Raw genomic sequence first — 18,473 nt, forward strand, 5'->3', positions numbered from 1 at the left:
GGAAGAATATGGCCTCCAATATAAAATAGCAGGCAAAAGATATAATCAGGCAGTTTGCAGTGGGAAAGAAGCAAATTGCTTTTAAATATGTGCTCATTATAATTGGTAAGAAATGTAAAATTCAAAAATATTGTATCCTTTGTACACATGAGTTAAATAGCTGTTTAAAACAGATTGCCTGGAAGTAGCAAGGTTTGGGAGAAAAGACCACTGTTCAGAGTATAAATTGGTACCATTTTTCTGTAGGGCAATCTGCAATGTATCAAAAATTTCAGTGTAATGTTATAAAAGACATTAATTTTGTAGGAAATAAAGCAGTTTACAAAGAGGGTACAGCCTGGAATAATTATTGTTTTAGTACTTTGAAAAACCTTCCCACTGTAGAAAAACTTGATCTGGTTTAATAGGAAATAACCTGTAAGGCATACCATGTAAAAGGACATACACACTGTCTTTAGATTCACTCTCCCCCAAAAACTACCATGAGTTGTAGGTCAAAGCAGCAGGGAGCAGGAGCCAGAACTGTAGGAAACCAGGACTTTGGAGACAGAGGAGACACCCTGAGGACAGATGGGTATAGCTACAGTGTTGGTGAGACACTTAGGCTTGGACAAACAGCAGTATGTGAAATTCAGTCTGGGATTCCCTAAGTCTGTGAGACCACTGTGGGAGGTTGAAGTGGAACCAGTCAGTGCTTAAATGTATCCTCTAGTTAAAGGTAGAAGCAGAAATAAATTTTTACCAAAGGAAATTTTCCCTAGTTTAGGTAAGCTATACTCCAACAGATTAAGATCAAGTCATGAATATCAGTAAAATCATTAATCAATAGGGGGACTGAAAAATGTGACAACTACTAGAACTGTCAAATACAAAATACAGCACATCCCAGAATTTGGTGACCACTATCATTCATTTTTCATACTAGGGAACTTTTGTTTAGGACTAATGCTAACCCAGACAGGATACAGGCACAAGAAAAGTTTATCAAACTGTCCCTGATAAGCCAGGATGTATGCTTAAGCTACCTATGATGAAATCTTCAAAAGAACAAAGACACACAAGGTAAAAACATTGCAAAAGACCATTATTTTTGAATGAGCAATTTGGAAGAAAATAGGACTCCTAGAAATGGGAAAATATAAATTAAAATTTTTAAATCTGTGAACAGATGAAACAGCAGATTAGACCAGCAGAAGAATTAGCATACTGAAACATAGTTCTGAGAAAATTACTTCATATTGGAATAATTACATAGAGAGATGATGTTATATAAATATGGGAGAGACATAAGGTATGAAGAAAGAAATGAGAAGGTCCAAACTACATTACATCAAAGCCCCAAAAGAAGAGAATGGAGGAAAGGCAATGATTACAGAGGTAACGGCTGTAAATTTACCAAACTGCTGAAAAAAACATGAAACCACATGTCCTGGAGATACAGTATAAATTGAGATGGATAAGTAAAATAAATTGATGCCTGAATACATTAAAATGAAACTTCAAATCCAAAATAAAAGAGAAGATCTTAAAAGTAGCCAGAGAGAAAGGACAGATCACTTACAAAGGAATGACAGTAGGCTTTTAAACAACATTGGAATGAAACAGACAGAAAAATGTATCTTCAAAGTATTGAAAAAGTTATAAATTATTTTACACAGGTTTTCATTTTGTGTTGTAAATATGTGAAATGTCTACTTTGAGGTTCATAATATAATACAGAAACTTGTTCTAAAATTTTAGATAGAAAACAGACCACATTTATTAGGAAAACAATATATCAAATCCTAGGGTGCCATGTACCTATTAAATTTGTGGTTTATATTAAAAGTTCTAAAGTGTTTTCTTGATGAAGATCGTATATTTCAAAACTGAATTGAATAAGCATTGTATTATTTTCTCTTCCTGATGTATTCAGTATTGTCATTTTTTCTGCTGCTATGTGCCTTCCCACTTTTATGTTTTAGGTAACAAGTTTTTAAAATCTTTTATCACGGGGGCAGCTGGGTGGCTCAGTTGGTTAAGCATCTGACGCTTGATTTCAGCTCAGGTCTTGATCTCACGGTTGTGAGTTCGAGTCTCGTGTTGGGCTCCACACTGGGCTTGGACCCTACTTAAATTAAAAAAATAAATAAAAAATAAATAAAATCTTTTATTACATAATAAAAATAGTATATTTTAATGTAAGATAATATATTAAAAGTTTTGCTCCTCCCACATAATAATTTTACCTCTGACTTATAATAATTTTACTATCCCACTTAATTGAAAAACTCTGAAAAATCTTGAAACCAACCTGTAGAATGATCTTAATATGCCAGGATTGAAAACAATAGCTAAAACATGGAAAGAGCCCAAATGTCCATTAACTGATGAATTGGATAAAGATGTGGTATATCTATACAATGGAATATTACTCAGCCATCAAAAACAATGAAATTTTGCCATTTGCAATGATGTGGAAGGAACTATAGTGTATTATGCTAAGCGAAATAATACAGAGAAAGACAAATACCATATGATTTCACTCATATATAGAATTTGAGAAGCAAAACAGATGAACATAGGGAAAGGAAAGGAAAAATAAGATAACGACAGAGAGGGAGGCAAAGCATAAGAGACTCTTAAATATAGGGAACAAACTGAGGGCTGCTGGAGGGGAGGTAGATGGAGGGATAGGGCAATTGGGTAATGGGCATTAAGGAGGGTACTTGATATAATGAACACTGATGTTATATTCAATGGATGAATCACTAAATTCTACCCCTAAAACTAATACTACACTATATGTGAACTAACTCGAATTTAAATAAAATCTTGAAAGAAAAAAAAAATGCCAGGATTGAAAACCCACTCATTTTTGAATCTTAAGTTACAGTTATCTATAGTTTAACCAAAAGCAGTGACCTTGTCTTTAAAGATTTATGCCTGAAATGTCATATTAGACTCAAAACATTATAGTGTCTCATATTACTCTAAGGTAAAACTTAAATATCTGAGCTTGCTTTTCAGTTATGATAATGACCCTTATCATTTGTCTTCTGCTTTAATAATCTTAACCACTTTTCACAGACTAATGTTTTGATTTCTAGTAATTATTACTTATTTAGCTTCCTGACCTACCTCTCTCAGTGACACAAGAACAACTCAGATTTAATCTCCATTTTTATAACTAGCTCTAAGAGTAGACCTACATTTGCCCTGATTGATTTAGGCCAGATTTATTTTGAGGTGCTGGGAATGAATACTATGTAATAATTTTATTCTTTTTTTCTGATTCCTTCAGTTTAAACAACTAATGTTTCTCTTTGATATCTTCTTGTCATTGCTGCTGATCAGAGACAGGTCAGAAGATTAAGGAAAATATTCCTTATATTGACCCATCATTTTGTAATAGAAAAGGCTTTAAAAAGATAGAGAATTTGATGAAGCTGTGGTATCTGAAAATTATTCAGAGAAAATTTCAAAATATCTCATAGCTTCTGGGCAGCTTGCATTAAGGGGAAAAAAACCAAACTGGGAAACCAGGACATGACAGAATCTAGTCTTGCTGTTCCCCACATCCCCACCTATTTCTTTGTTTTCTCTCCTTTCCCTAGAGGCAAATTCTGTTAGGTATAGAATCTGCCCTTCCTATTGCAGTTTTGAGCAAAATGCATTTCCATCTGTTCCACTTAATGTTCCTGCATTGGGTATCCTCTGCTCTTGGATACTTAATTTTTTATGTGAAGAGAAGACCCAAGTTAACCTATTCGTAATTACCTCAGTATAAAATAATATTGCTTGGTTACCAAATCTTTCAGGTTTGTTTTAAAAACCTGAATTTTAAAAAGAACTGATTTTTTTTATATCCTTTGTTGGTTGATTCTTATGAATTTGGTTTGGCTCTTGCATAACTAAGCCACACTTAGGGGTACAATTTCTAGAGCGTATCAATGGACTAAAATGGGCATCAAGGTAACATTGAAAGAGGAAAGGTTATAAATGAACAGCCTCATGGCTGTGTGTGTATGTTGGTATGTGTGTTGTGTGTATGTTAATAAGGATAATCATTTCTACCCATTCTGACTAGATGATGGGATTTATTTAGTGCCAGTAGATACAACCAACTTCCTCCCACTCCTACCATCTGCTCTAATAAAGTCAACTGTTCAGTTTCCTATAGCCCTAACTTGAAGAATTCAATCCCAATTCCTCATTTTATGAAGTGTAATTTTTTTCTTCAATAATGGACTCTATTTTGACTTTTCTTAAATCTGTCTTTAGGGCAACATAGGCTTCATTTGGATAGCAAACTACCTTATTCTAAGTACTATAGTATGGATGTTCTGTAAGAGTCTGCAATCCTCAAAGCTTAAATTACAGATCCTGATTTGGAGATATTAACCCCAAATTCCACACTAAAAAAATATGTGTGTGTGTGTATGTGTGCACAAGTCTATAAAAATTATGATTCCTTGGAAGAACCTCATTGAATAAAATATTTTTATACACGTTTTTCAAATTAAAGTGTATATGAGAACTGATATTTAATTTTCTAAGACTTTCTTTATATTTATGATTTTTTTGCATTCCTGTGGTTATACCTTTTTCAGTGGTAAAGGATATCTGCACCTCTTTTTAGAACAGTTTTTAAAAATTAGGCCCCTGATTATTTTTAAGTTTCTTGTTAAGAGATTTTACTTCCAATATAATAAAGGTAAAGATTTTCCTTCATCTAACTTATGTCAATTTTATTTAATAAATAATGTCTTCTTCCTTTTCTATTTCTTCCAGGTTGTAACTTACTGAATTTTTTAATCCATTCTTGTATATGTGGAGGCTCTTAAAAAGTAAATTTTTCTACTATGGAGTATAATAATAGTTGATTGAAAATGAGTATGTTAAGAACCCTGTGTTTAATATGAGCAGCAGAGCATTAACTTGAATTGAGTGGAACATTGCCTCTTTGTGTTACCCTATTTTTCACCATCCTGAATCTTATTCCCATTCTGACAGCTGTTATTTTTACATCTTTAATTTTTAGTGTATGATTGTTAGGGAAATTTAAAAATTAATATAAAGTTATGGACACATTTTTTCATCTTTGCTTAGGAACATAATCACATTGCTGTTTTCTTTCTTTTTAAGATTTTATTTATGTATTTGAGAGAGATAATGGGGGGAAGCAGAGGAAGAGGGACAAGCAGACAACGCGCTGAGCATAGAGCCCGATGTGGGGCTTGATCCCACAACCCTGAGATCATGTCCTGAGCCAAAATCAAGAGCCAGACACTTGGCTGACTGCAACAGCCAGGCATCCCTACATTGCTGTTTTCTGTTGGACTTAGGCAAAAGTGTAAATCAAGAGGTGCTATTAGTTCTTTTTCCTTCAAAAGATATTTTCTATCTTCTCACATTCCTTTCCCAGTCTCCTTCAGAGGTATGGTAATGTCCAAGGCTATCTTCCTGGTAATCAGTGTCTTCAAAACTGCTGCTTCTGATAATTCTTCATTAAATTTTCAAGATTGTTGCTGGCATGTTACATTCTTTAGACATCTTCTGGTAATTCATGTACATTCAAAAATAGACATATTCCTCTCATAATTTCTATTCTGTACTCTTTCTTATAGAACTATTCAGTTTTCACAGTTGCTTTGGCTATAACAATTTCTACAACATAGGTGACTTTAGATTTGTGTGTTAGTATAAATAATAGTACCCAACATTTGTTAAGTATTTGATATATATTAGGAATGATACTAAGTATTTTATATGTTTTATTGCATTTAAGCAGAGAAAAAAAATCATTCCTATGTCTGAATGGGGTGCAATGTCTTATAAACTGAAAACATACAATAACAGATTAATGGATTAAGTTCAGAATTGGATGGAGTCCATAGGTCTGAGTTCCTTTCTGGGGTTTTCTATTGATTTACCCTGTGGCATTGGATTAGTCGTAGGATTTACAAAAAGAGAAGTAATAAATCTCCTCTGTATTATGTAATACAGGAATATGTTAATTATTTAAATAGAAAATATCAGTAGGTGTTTTATAAGAAAGGACCATAAATAAAAACTTATAATTATTGAATTATGTAGTTAAAAATATTACTCATGTTTAGCTCTCCAGTGTAGTAAATAAGAGAAATAAGAGCCTTGTCAGAGCATTATAAATTTAATGTGGTGTATGTTGTCATACTAGTATTATATTGTGACATCCTTTCAGTTAGCTAAAAATTTTTTATAGTGTTAACACTTCAGTTTTTTAAGAATAACAACAAATATCATTACCCCTTTTTACAAATGGAAAACTGAGAGATAGATAAACTTCCAGAGGCATAAAAACATAACCTGATAATCATTTAATATGTGAACAATTAAATACTATTAGATTATAGATGATAAATAAAAAGCCTGATCATAAACTGAGACATTAATAGCTCTATAATCAATTTTTAGATGAGCAAAACTGTAGAGCAACTCGTTTAATTCAAGCTACAGCATGTCATAGGCTCCAGATACTTACGTGTATACATTTTTCTCTCATCTTTACTAATGGAACTTCTACTTACTTAAGTTTTTATCAAAACAACAGAAATATTGAATTTCTTTCTTTTTAGGAAGGACTTACTCATTTTCTTCTTTCCCAATTGGCTTCTAATTTTAAAACTGAGGGTGGTATGAGATGACAAAGTACAACACTTTATAATGATAATTAAAATAGAAAGGAGCTGTTTTTGCTTTTTTCTCTCTTCTCAGCAGTTCTTCCACTCATCCCACTTCCTTTACTTCACCTATTTCTTGTTCCTCTCACTTTATCACATGTGCCTATTTTGGTGAGAATCCAGTTTTGCAGAATGAGAACTTTAAACGTGATAATTACATGTTCTTCATGTAGATACTTTATAAAGAGGCCACAGTGAGAATTATCACATCTCAGGGCAAAAGAGCAAAGTTTTAGACTTTGTAAAATCAGTTGACAGTGAGCCATTTGCAAGTAGTACATATAGGCCTAAAGTAGGAGCTTCTTTCTTTCTTTTTTTTTTATGTTATGTTAGTCACCATACAGTACATCATTAGTTTTTGATGTAGTGATCCACGATCCATTGTTTTCATTTAACATCCACTGCTCCATGCAATATGTGCCCTCCTTAATACCCATCACCGGGCTAACCCATCCCCCCACCCCCCTCCCCTCTAAAATCCTCAGTTTGTTTCTCAGAGTCCATAGTCTCTCGTGGTTCATCTTCCCCTCCGATTCCCACCCTCTTCATTTTTCTCTTCCTTCTCCTAATGTCCTCCATGCTATTCCTTATGTTCCACAAATAAGTGAAACCATATGATAATTGACCTTCTCTGCTTAACTTATTTCACTTAGCATAATCTCCTCCAGTCCCATCCATGTTGATGTAAAAGTTGGGTATTCATCCTTTCTGATGGCTGAGTAATATTCCATTGTATATATGGACCACATTTTCTTTATCCATTCATCTGTTGAAGGGCATCTTGGCTCTTTCCACAGTTTGGCTCTTGCGGACATTGCTGCTATGAACATTGGGGTGCATATGGCCCTTCTTTTCACTACATCTGTGTCTTTGGGGTAAATATCCAGTAGTACAACTGCTGGGTTGTAGGGGAGCTTGTTTCTTTTAGTCTCAATTAAGATGTTTAAGCACAGTTAGTTATGTTGTTATATGAATATTAAAACTTGCATTGCTTTAGGTATACCAAGTAATTGTGTATCATCATAATAAAGTAAAAATTCAATGTATAGATTTTTTTAGGCAGCTTTTTGTTTCTGTTTATATTATACACTACTAACTACATTTAAAAAAAAACAACAAAAAACAACTCCAGAGTAGCTGGAATAGAGACTGGGTTATATTCTCACCAGTTGACTAACCAGACAGCCCCCTTTTAGTACAATTTCAAATTGTATCATCTTTCAACTTCTTCTTTCTTCAGATTTGAGAAACAGGATATTTTCCTATATCTATATATCAGCTTTTGAAGAGTATGAATGAGTAACATTTTTTTCTATATACATATGCAGGAGTGCCTGAGTGTCTCAGTCGGTTAAGCATCTGCCTTTGGCTCAGGTCATGATCCCAGGGTCCTGGGATTGAGCCCCACATCAGGGCTGAGCAGGGAGTCTGCTTCTCCCTCTCCTTCTCCCCCCCCCCCCCGCATGCGCGCTCTCTCTCTCTCTCAAATAAGTAAATAAAATATTTTTAAAAAAAGGAAAAAAGAAAAGATATATGCAACCACACCCTACCTTAAAAGAGAACTTTATTATTTTTCACATAATGCCAAAAATGAATAAATGTATATTGCAGATATAAAAATGCTAATAATCGATAGAAATATCGCCATTCTTTCACCTTTCCCTGCAGTGAGATGTAAAGTAGTGCTATTTATATAAGTGGAATATGATGATAAGTATTCTCATGAAAATCTCACAAAACTAATTTTCTCATCTGAATTCCCTGATTTTTTGTTTGATAATTTGATTATCAAGTTAATGTTTAGATAAAGGAGGAAAATAATGTGAAAAATAACTCACTGTGTAAAAAGAAAAGTTGTAAAGTTAGGAAGTACTTGCTATATACTCTCAAGTTGGTTAACAAGAGTTGGGATCTAAATGTTAGCAAACATAGTGAGATTTTTCATAAAGTAACACTTGGAAATCTTTTTTTTTTTTTTTTTAAGATTTTATTTATTTATTTGACAGAGACAGACACAGTGAGAGAGGGAACACAAGCAGTGGGAGTGAGAGAGGGAGAAGCAGGCTTCCTGCGGAGCATGGAGCCCGATGTGGGGCTCGATCCCAGGACTCTGGGATCATGACCTGAGCCGAAGGCAGACGCTTAACGACTGAGCCACCCAGGCGCCCCAACACTTGGAAATCTTATAATCACCCATGAAAAAGCATATTCTCAGTAGCCCAGAAACCAGTTTTTATTCCATCATTAAAATAGATCCTTTTGTGGGTGCCTGGGTGGCTCTGTTGGTTAAGCATCTGCCTTTCAGTTCAGGTCATGATCCCAGAGTCCTGGGATCAAACCCCACATTGGGCTCCCTACTCAGAAGGGAGTCTGCTTCTCCCTCTCCCTCTGCCCCTGCTCACTCTCTCTCTCTCCGGCCTCCCCCACCCACCGCTCTCACTCTTGCTCTCTCTCACTCTTGTTCTCTTTCTTTCTAATAAATAATTAAAAAAAAAAAAATCTAAAAAATAAATAAATCCTTTTGTTGAGCTAGATAAATTGGTTGGCTTGCTTTAGGGGCCATGCTATACAAGAAATACTTATCTTTAAACATTAGAACCTTACTTAGCATGATGATATGTTAACTCTGTGACACTTAATGGGAACTGAGTTTCAACTCTGGAGTCTTTTCATCTGATGCTCACTGCAAAGTATATGTTCATTAAATGGAATGGAAAATGACACTGCTGCAATACTTAAATTTTTACTCTTTTGTGTTTTCTCTGTACAATTAAACTGTCTCCTTTGATCTTTCATCATACCAAGATCTTATTTAAACACTGTATAACTTTAACTGAAAAACAAAATGGGAATATCTCCATTTTGAAAAGTTTTCTACTTCTTCCGAGAGTGGAGGAAGATGTAAATATTTAAGAAGGCTAAAAACTCTGAGGAAAAGAAATACGCAAATAAGATCATATTTTCCAAGTAAAACTGAGATAACTACCTCCATTCCCTGGTTGCAGCTTCTGTGTAACAGTAGCATTTAACCACTTAGTCACACGTTATGATACACTGATGTGTTATGATTGGTTGAAAGGTGTTTGCAACTAATTTAAAATGAACAAAATATGCAAATGAATATTTTAATTAATTAGAATAAATTCAAGGCTGTCCTTAGAATAATATGACTCTTCCATTCTGCTGTTTCTTAAATGAGAGAAGAAGAGTAGATTTATAGCTGGTGTTCCTTGAATATCCATAGGAGTTAGTCATGTACAAGTTTTATCCATCATGTGTAATTCTGAGAAAAGAAGTACATTAAAGATAGCTTCTTTGTACCATAGGATAATTATAGAAGCAGGCTCTGAATGTTTAGGTTATTACAACCCTTTTCTAAATTGTAAAATAAAATTAATGTGTTTGCCCTTTAATCGATAAAGTAAGGAAAATTTAATTGGCTGTCATTAAACTGCCTATTTTTTACCTAATTTACCTCTTCAGTAGGTCTATATTTGCTCTGATAAAGACTCCTCACATTTATTTCAATCTGCTTTACAAAGTTGAACATAAGGTAATCATGAAGATTAGATCAAGTGGTATACATTATCATTAATCTGCTTCATTTCTTCCATCTGCAATGTGTTTTTCAAAATTTGGTCCTTTGACCAGCATCAACCTGGAAACTTGTTAGAAATGTACATTTTGAGGCCCCAACCAGACTTTCTGATCAAAATCTCTGGGTGGGACCTAGCAGTCAGTGTTTAACAAGGAGTCTAGGAGATTCTGATTCACGCTCAAGGCTGAGAACTACTGCTGTAAATATCCTACCTTGATAGAGTAACATTATTAATAATATTATTAGTAACATTATTAGATAGTGTTTCAAAGATACTCTTTGTGATTTAAGGTTATTCAGTAGAGGGCACTGCAAGAATTGTTAGGAGGAAATTTTACTAAATTTATATAGTCAAGTAGCAAGCATATAATTATTAATATATAGATTATTGACAAAAATATGTCTAGAAAAATAAATAAAAGTGCTATACTAAGTGTTTATTCACATTCACCATGAGGTATAAGGAATTTATGCACATTTACATTTAGGTAATATGTGTCCTATACATATTTAAACATCATTGCCTGTTAGCAATAACATCTTTTAAGATTGTTTTTCCTGTGAAATTAAAATGGATCTGAATTTCATTGACCAGTTCTCTGGGCTATAAAATCATTGTTTATGACACGCTTTTTTTTTTTCTTGCAACTTGAGCAGTCTTTGAAGCACTTTTTGACTTTAATGTTATCTTGAAAGTGTCACTAATAAAAGAAAAAGATCACAATAAGTGATTTTCCATTGGAGGTTTCATAGTTTAGAAAGTATTCAACAATTTTCATAGTTTAGAAAGTATTTAGAAGTTAAAGATGAAATGTTTTATTTAAAGAGAATGGCTAAATCCAATTAAACCTTATTATTTTGGACTCTCATAGTTCAGAAAAGGTTATATCTGAAGTAGGATTATAAACTTCTGCTATTGCTCAAGGAAAAAAGAATTGATAAATAAATAATGTATAAGAAAGTTGGAAACATTTTTAAGCTAATTAAGAAAAAATTTCAAACTTTTAATGGCATTCTTTTTTGTCATTGATTATAAATAGCCTATTGATAATGAGTGCTTGTTATCTCTTCATTAACAGGCACAGATAAAGCTACACTTATTAAAACTATTCTTCTGTTTCTATTTTCTAATAATTTAGATAGATAATATTTTCTCATTTTATTCTAAATTGAGTTTTATTCCCTTGCTCTTTGCCTTCTAGTTGTATCTTTTCATTTATGGTTTATATATGTTTTTACCCAGCTCTTACCCTCCTGTCCATCTTCCAATTCAAACATTTCATTTGGTTGCTTATTCCTTAGATCCAGTATTTCAGTATTCTGCTCCCTGTTCCCCACTTGCCAGTGTTCTTACATTTAGGTTCTTGCTCTCTGTTCTCTTTCCCCTCATCTTTGCTTTTCAACCACTGTTTTCTAGGTTTGGTTTCTGGATTTTTGTATTGTTCCTGTTCTCTAACTGGTACAATCAAAACTTCAAGGATATAAGGAGAATTGGAAAGAAGAGGCATAAAGAGAATTGACATGTATTGAATGCCTATTCTATACTAGGTGATTTAATTCTCATAAGATGTAGGTAGGTTTTGTTATTATCTCCATTTTATTCATAAGTACACTGAACCTCCAAGAGATTAAATATTTTGTTCTAATTCACGGAGAAACTAAGTGATACAGCTGGGTTTCAAACCTATATTGGTTCATTTATTCATCCTTTTATTCAACAAATATTTATTTAGTATACATGCTATAAGTTGGGCACTGTGCTAGGTGCTGCAACCCGTCCAGCCCTTGCTCTCATGAAGCTTAACTGTGTGCTGGCATTGTCTGACTTCACAGATGGTGATCTTTCTGCTATACCAAACAGCTTTAGAGGAAGAGAAAATAAAAAGGAAATAGAAGGGTTCTGATGTTTTATGGAAAAGCTGTATTTGATATAGATGTAAAAAAGGCTATTTTGTGCATTATTTAGAAATACCTTATCGAAGAGGTTGATTTGTGGTAGTCCTAGAAAGAGTCTGACAACTTCAGCACTAACCACTGTAGACACTAGTGCCTTTTAGTGGCATCACCACAGCGTATATTTTCCTTTTATGTTCTCAAATAAGGAAAATTTGTGTCTATAGGTCCAGATATCTAGAGGGCTTCACCATCAATTGACCTCCCTAAATTATGTTAAGAAAAAGATGAAGACTTCTCTGTAAAGAATACATTTTTTCGGGCGCCTGGGTGGCTCAGTTGGTTAAGCGACTGCCTTCGGCTCAGGTCATGATCTGGGAGTCCCTGGATCGAGTCCCACATCAGGCTCCCTGCTCAGCGGGGAGTCTGCTTCTCCCTCTGACCCTAACCCTTCTCATGTGCTCTCTCTCATTCTCTCTCTCTCAAATAAATAAATAAAATCTTTAAACAAAAAATACATTTTTTCATCCATCCATCTATCCATCATCCATACAGTTATTAATACTCTGAAAAATATTTAGGATGGTTTGCCCAAATACGTAAAACACAACAGAACTTTTAATAAGATAAATGTGGGGAAATAAGGCAAGGAAAAATAAGAGGAAATTAAGCTGTGTTCTGTACTAAAAAGTATCCACAGGTTTGTCTCTGTTTTCAAGGGTAACTTGACTCACAAGCACTGTAATTTTTAAAAAAAAAGATCAAAAAAAAAAAAAAAAACTGGTGGCACAGAGTACCTTAAGAGAAAGTTTCTCCAATAGCTCCTCTTAAAGAGGATCACAGAGAAATGTGGTATACAATGGCCTCAAATACTTCCTAATGTAAATGTGAGTTTCACTGAGCCATTTCATTGGATCCACTTGCATACAGTAAAACAATTCTTTGAAGAGTCGGAAAAGGCATTCTAGGTAGACCACTGCGGCCCAACCAAATCCAACGGTGTATTTTAGAGAATCTATAGAAATTAGTGAATTGCATCTCTTGTAGGTAATTCTCATATGTAATTCATCAATCAGGTTTTTCATGTAGTAGGTGACACTGAATTTACACACTCTTAGAAATGTGTTTTATTCACTACTGTAACATCAATGCCTAGAATAATACCTAGTACATAGTAGATACTTAATAAATATTTGTTGGATGGATGGATAAATGTTGTTATTTGAAGTATCTGTTTAAGTGAAAGACTTCTCAGCTATTTTTATATTTTTTTCATTTTCCCTTAAATAAAGTGTGCTACTGTACTTTGGAGTACATCATCTTTATGTGATCCCAAATTCATTAAATGTTGAACACTGCTTTTGTGACTTTTTCAAGTAGATAATGAAGTAAATATTAGCCCTATCGAAAGAATTCTTTTAAGATTGTTCTCAGTAATACTACATGGTTGATTTTTAAGACTCTAAGATTTTACAGTCTCTAAGAAAAAGTTATAAACATCAATAAAGCAGTTTGTAATATAGAAAGTGTTTCTTCTCAGGACACCTCAAAGTCATACCGGATAGCTTGAATTTGGAAAACAACAGATAGATTCTGAATAATGCTAGCTTGACATTTTTTAGCTATATATTTAAATCAAAGTAATTAACTCCCAAACTTAGGAATTTAAGAATTTCTTAGAGAATTTAAAATTTATTTATTTATTTATTTATTTATTTGACAGAGGGAGAGATACAGCGAGAGAGGGAACACAAACAGGGGGAGTGGGAGAGGGAGAAGCAGGCTTCCTGCTGATCAGGGAGCCTGATGTGGGGCTCGATCCCAGGACTCTGGGATCATGACCTGAGCTGAAGGCGGACACTTAATGACTGAGCCATCCAGGCGCCCCCAAAATTCTCTATTTTTAAGGCAGGTTTTATTGAAAAGCATAATGGTAGTGTTAATATTTTTTTAAAATTTCTGCCATTGTTAAATACTACATTATGCTGGGATTCAGTGGACGAGTAGATCACATTAATTCTGGTAATCCTTTATTCTATATAATTATAAGGTATTAAATAACTAATTTATATGCATCTTCAAAGTTTATAACATCCCAGCATCTAACACATACTTGATACATTTTACTTTGCCAAGTCCTTAACCTAAATTTTGTCCAGAGCTACAATCTTATTTAGTACTATCTCTCTACTTCTAATAAAATACTTAAAAAATCAACCTTTCTCTATATTCCTCCATAATTTTCCTTTTATTTCATTTGCCTTTCTTCTTCTTTAATGGAATAGTTTATTTTGCAAGCTTTATTCCTATATTGCTCCCAATTATTTTAACCTGTTAACATCTGTAGAAATAGAGGATTAGGAATGGATTCAGTCATGTATTTCACTCATAACTTTTAGCCTAAAACATATCTTTACCATCACAATATAAATATATACCTATTTTGATTGACCTTTAGAAAGTGAAATTTTCCTGTCTTCTTCATTCTCTTATTTCAGGTTTAACCACACTTGTGTTAAGAACGCCCTATCTTAAAACTTCTATTGTATAGTGAAAGCCTATCACTTCATTGATTCTTTTTTAAAATAAGATAGTTAATTTGTATTGAAAATATAGAAGATGGCAAATTGAGTTTTTCTTCTACCAAATACATGAGAAAGTTGACGTGGTGACTTCCTGAGTTCGTTTTAATTATATCATAAAATCATAGAGCTGGGAGAGATACAAATGATCTCAGGTTTTAGGGATTATTTCATGCGTAATAGTCAAAAAGTAACCCAGATTTCTTGCCCTATGAAAATCTGTTGAGCTATTATAGCAATCTAAGTCTACATCTTAAAATTTAGGTTATTAGATGGGACTTACATCAAATACCTCCGAGTTATAAGAGATAAGAAGGGTCTGCTAATGTATAAAATTTCCCTGGATGTCCTGGTTCTCAGCTTTTATTCACTAGTCCCGAAGAACTGAGTCTTGATACCTTAAAAACAATGTTTAGGGAACTACAAGGTATGGTCAATAGAAAGTATGATTTATAATTATTTTTAAGTTAATTTTACTACTCTGCCTTCCTTATTTTTGGCTAATTTCACTCAGTCTGCTATTTAATCTTTAATTACAGGCCACAAAAGAAGTAATAGAACGGGAAGCACCAGGGATGGCCCTGGCAATGCTGATGGGATCACTTAATGTTACACCTCTGGGCATGCTCTCTAGGTAAGAAAGTCACTAACATGTTGCAAAGAAAATTAATTCCATACCACTAATCACTACAATAGACTGATAAACATAAGAAACTTCAGTCAATAACACTTAAATTTGCTCCCTTTTTTCCCCAGAGTTCAGAGTCTTAGTATCCTGTCTAAATCTTGACCATTTTCCCTCGTTTTTTTTTACATATTATGTTTAAACTTTTAGAAAATATTATACTTTGCTAAAAGGTGTCAATCCAAACCCAGAGAGGAGTCCAGTTTATTAAGATATAAAATTATTTTTGTGTGTGATTATTTGTAATCATCAATTAATAATCATTAATTGTCATCAAATGCTAATTTAATAAAACAAAACAGTAGAGGTTTTTTTCAATAAGTTATTCTTATATGTTAGGAATTTGTAAATAGGCATATTCATGTGTGGTCATAAAAAGAAGCTGAATTAATAGTATATTAGTAGTATATTATGTTAGTATATTTAAAACTATGCCTTTGTTGACATAGATGGTGACATCGATTCTCTGTGTGATATTATTGTTTTAGTAACTCTTAGATTAAAATCTCCTTTAATGAGGACAACATACATCATTTAAGTTAAAGACAGAAGTATCAACTTAGAATCTATTGATTTAATGACCACTGATTAATAGGCAGTTGATCTCAGAGCAATCTAAAAATACACAGCAACTTTATAATTGCATGGTTTCATAATCATTATGTATAGCCATTTATTCATCCTGTGTGAAATATGAATACAAAACTAAGTATATCTACATAGCACATGGAATATGAATAATAATGCCGTTTCTGTTACTTAGGGTTTATATCCCATTAATCGCAGACACTTGAAGCACAGCTACAGGGAAATGTGAATTGGTCATTAGTTACTGTATTCTTTTTGCTGTCATAGGTACTATATTATAACATTTCATTTAAGTAAGAGCAAAAAAGAATTACAATAGCATGTAGAAATTTTAAATTTAAAAGTCCATGCTGATCTTTAAGGAACTTATCATTCTTCTATGCTGTTCTTTTTTTTTTTTTAAGATTTATTTATTTATTTCAGAGAGAAAGTACAGGGGGGAAGGGCAGAGGAAGAAGGAGAGAGAAACTCAAGCAGACTCCATGCTGAGCACAGAGCCCAACGCAGGGCTCGATCTCATGACCCTGAGATCAGACCTGAGCCAAAAGTGAGAGTCAGAGGCTCAATCAACTGCTCCACCCAGGCACCCCTTTGCTGTTCTTTTTTTAAACATACTTACATTCCCTACACTTCTGAGGTCAGGGGTCACATTTGATCCTTTTCTCTATGGAATTAAGTAGTGACATTTGAACATAAAAGAACTCTTTCTTGACATACAAGGATATAGTCAAGAAAAAATTAAACTTCATCTCTTGTTAATTCTTTTATTTAATAAAAATCTAATTCAGCAAACATAGTAATACTCTATTTGCTAGGCCCCAAATTAACCATCAGAGATACTAAGGATAGAAAGAAAATTATGACATGGCCCTCACCTTAAAGATCCCACAGTTTAGCTGGAGAACTTATTCTTTGCAACTGTTAAAATAACCCTTTATAGCTTTCTTGATACAGTATAGAAATAGCACTTTTTGTCTTATTGAAAGAATTTTCTGAATTAATTCCTCTTCTACCTTCTGAATCCACATGACTGCTGAGTGATAGAAAATTAATCAGCAGGAGTTGATTCTAAGTACTTTGGAATAAGTCCATCATCTTTATGCTGAAGGCTTTGAAAATTAAAATAAATACACAGCGTGGTAACAGATTCTTGTGGCTTTTTTTCCTGTTCATTGCTGATTTAACAGAGTTTATTTACAAATTTAAAACAGAGATAGTAGTCTATATGAGTTATGCATAAGAAATTGTGGAATATTTTCCTAAATGTTCATTTTTTGTGAACATTTTCTAGGCTTTTAAAAAATTACTATTTTAAAACAGCCATGATTATACTGATGCTTATGTTCTACAGCATTTTTACCTTGTATCTTCCTTGGGATTTGTACGTGCTTCTATTATAGCACATGCTATATTGCAATTATGTACTTATTTGTATAACCTAATTTGTATAAAATCCCTAAGAACAGGAACTTTCTCATGTTCATTTTTATATCCTCAGACCCCAAAACAACTCCTGACACATAGTAAGTACTCAAAAAATGTTTATTGTTATGATTACTGTTGATAAATCAGTGTTTCATCCTAATTCTATAGAACTTTTTTCAAAGTAATATATCAAAGTTGTTTCCTTGCCTTCCTATTTTTATCTCTAGAGAGCAGCATTAAGTAAAAATTGTTTTAATTACTAAATCTGTTTAAAATGGTTTTCATCTATGTGATGAAATATCCTCCAGTTACTTTGTGCAAGTCAGTTACAGGATAGTACCAAGTAATAGTTAAGACCATCATCTCTGAAGCCAGATTGCTTGCGTTCCATTCTGGCTCTACTACTTACTAGCTACTTAACATTTTTTTGGTTTGTTTTTTTTTTCTCATCTGTATATGAGGATGTTAATAGTACTAACCTTTTGGATTAAGTGAGTTCATATAAAATGCTTAGAACAACAACTGATTCATAGTAAGTCTTATTTAAGTGTTGACCACAATTATGGTATTGTTACTGGCCGAGAGCAAGTCTGCTGACAAAACCTTCTAGTAGCTTTCCTCCGTCTGGAAATATCTTCATTCTACCTTCATTCCTGAAGGATATTTTCACTAGATATAGAATTCTAGATTGGCAGTTATTTTCTTTCAGCACTTTAAAAAATATTATTCCACTGTCTTCTGGCCCTATGTTTCCTACCAAAACTTAAGTGATTCGCAGAAAACAATACTAACAGGGAAAGTTAGAGCTGTAAATGGGTTAAAAAAGAAAACCCTTCTTTTTTACATTAAAAAAAGAAAGATCTCATGGGATGCCTGGGCGGCTCAGTTGGTTAAGTGTCTGCCTTTGCCTTAGGTCATGATCCCAGAGTCCTGGGGCTCCTTGCTCAGTAGGGAGCCTGCTTTTCCCTCTACCTGTCGCTCCCCCTGCTTGTGCTCGC

General features: G+C 33.6%; 1 protein-coding gene across 18 annotated transcripts in view; it reads left to right on the plus strand.

Moving 5' to 3' along the window:
- Positions 1–18,473, plus strand: part of GPHN (gephyrin) — a 598,378-nt gene that overhangs the window by 290,512 nt on the left and 289,393 nt on the right. For all 18 annotated transcript variants that reach the window (XM_036071130.2, XM_036071133.2, XM_036071135.2 and 15 more), the window contains one exon: positions 15,317–15,411. In XM_036071130.2, the coding sequence (XP_035927023.1) occupies positions 15,317–15,411 (95 nt within the window). The remainder of the gene's footprint in view (positions 1–15,316; positions 15,412–18,473) is intronic.

Source organism: Halichoerus grypus, chromosome 8 (assembly GCF_964656455.1).
Source record: "Halichoerus grypus chromosome 8, mHalGry1.hap1.1, whole genome shotgun sequence".
NCBI classification, from domain to species: domain Eukaryota; kingdom Metazoa; phylum Chordata; class Mammalia; order Carnivora; family Phocidae; genus Halichoerus; species Halichoerus grypus.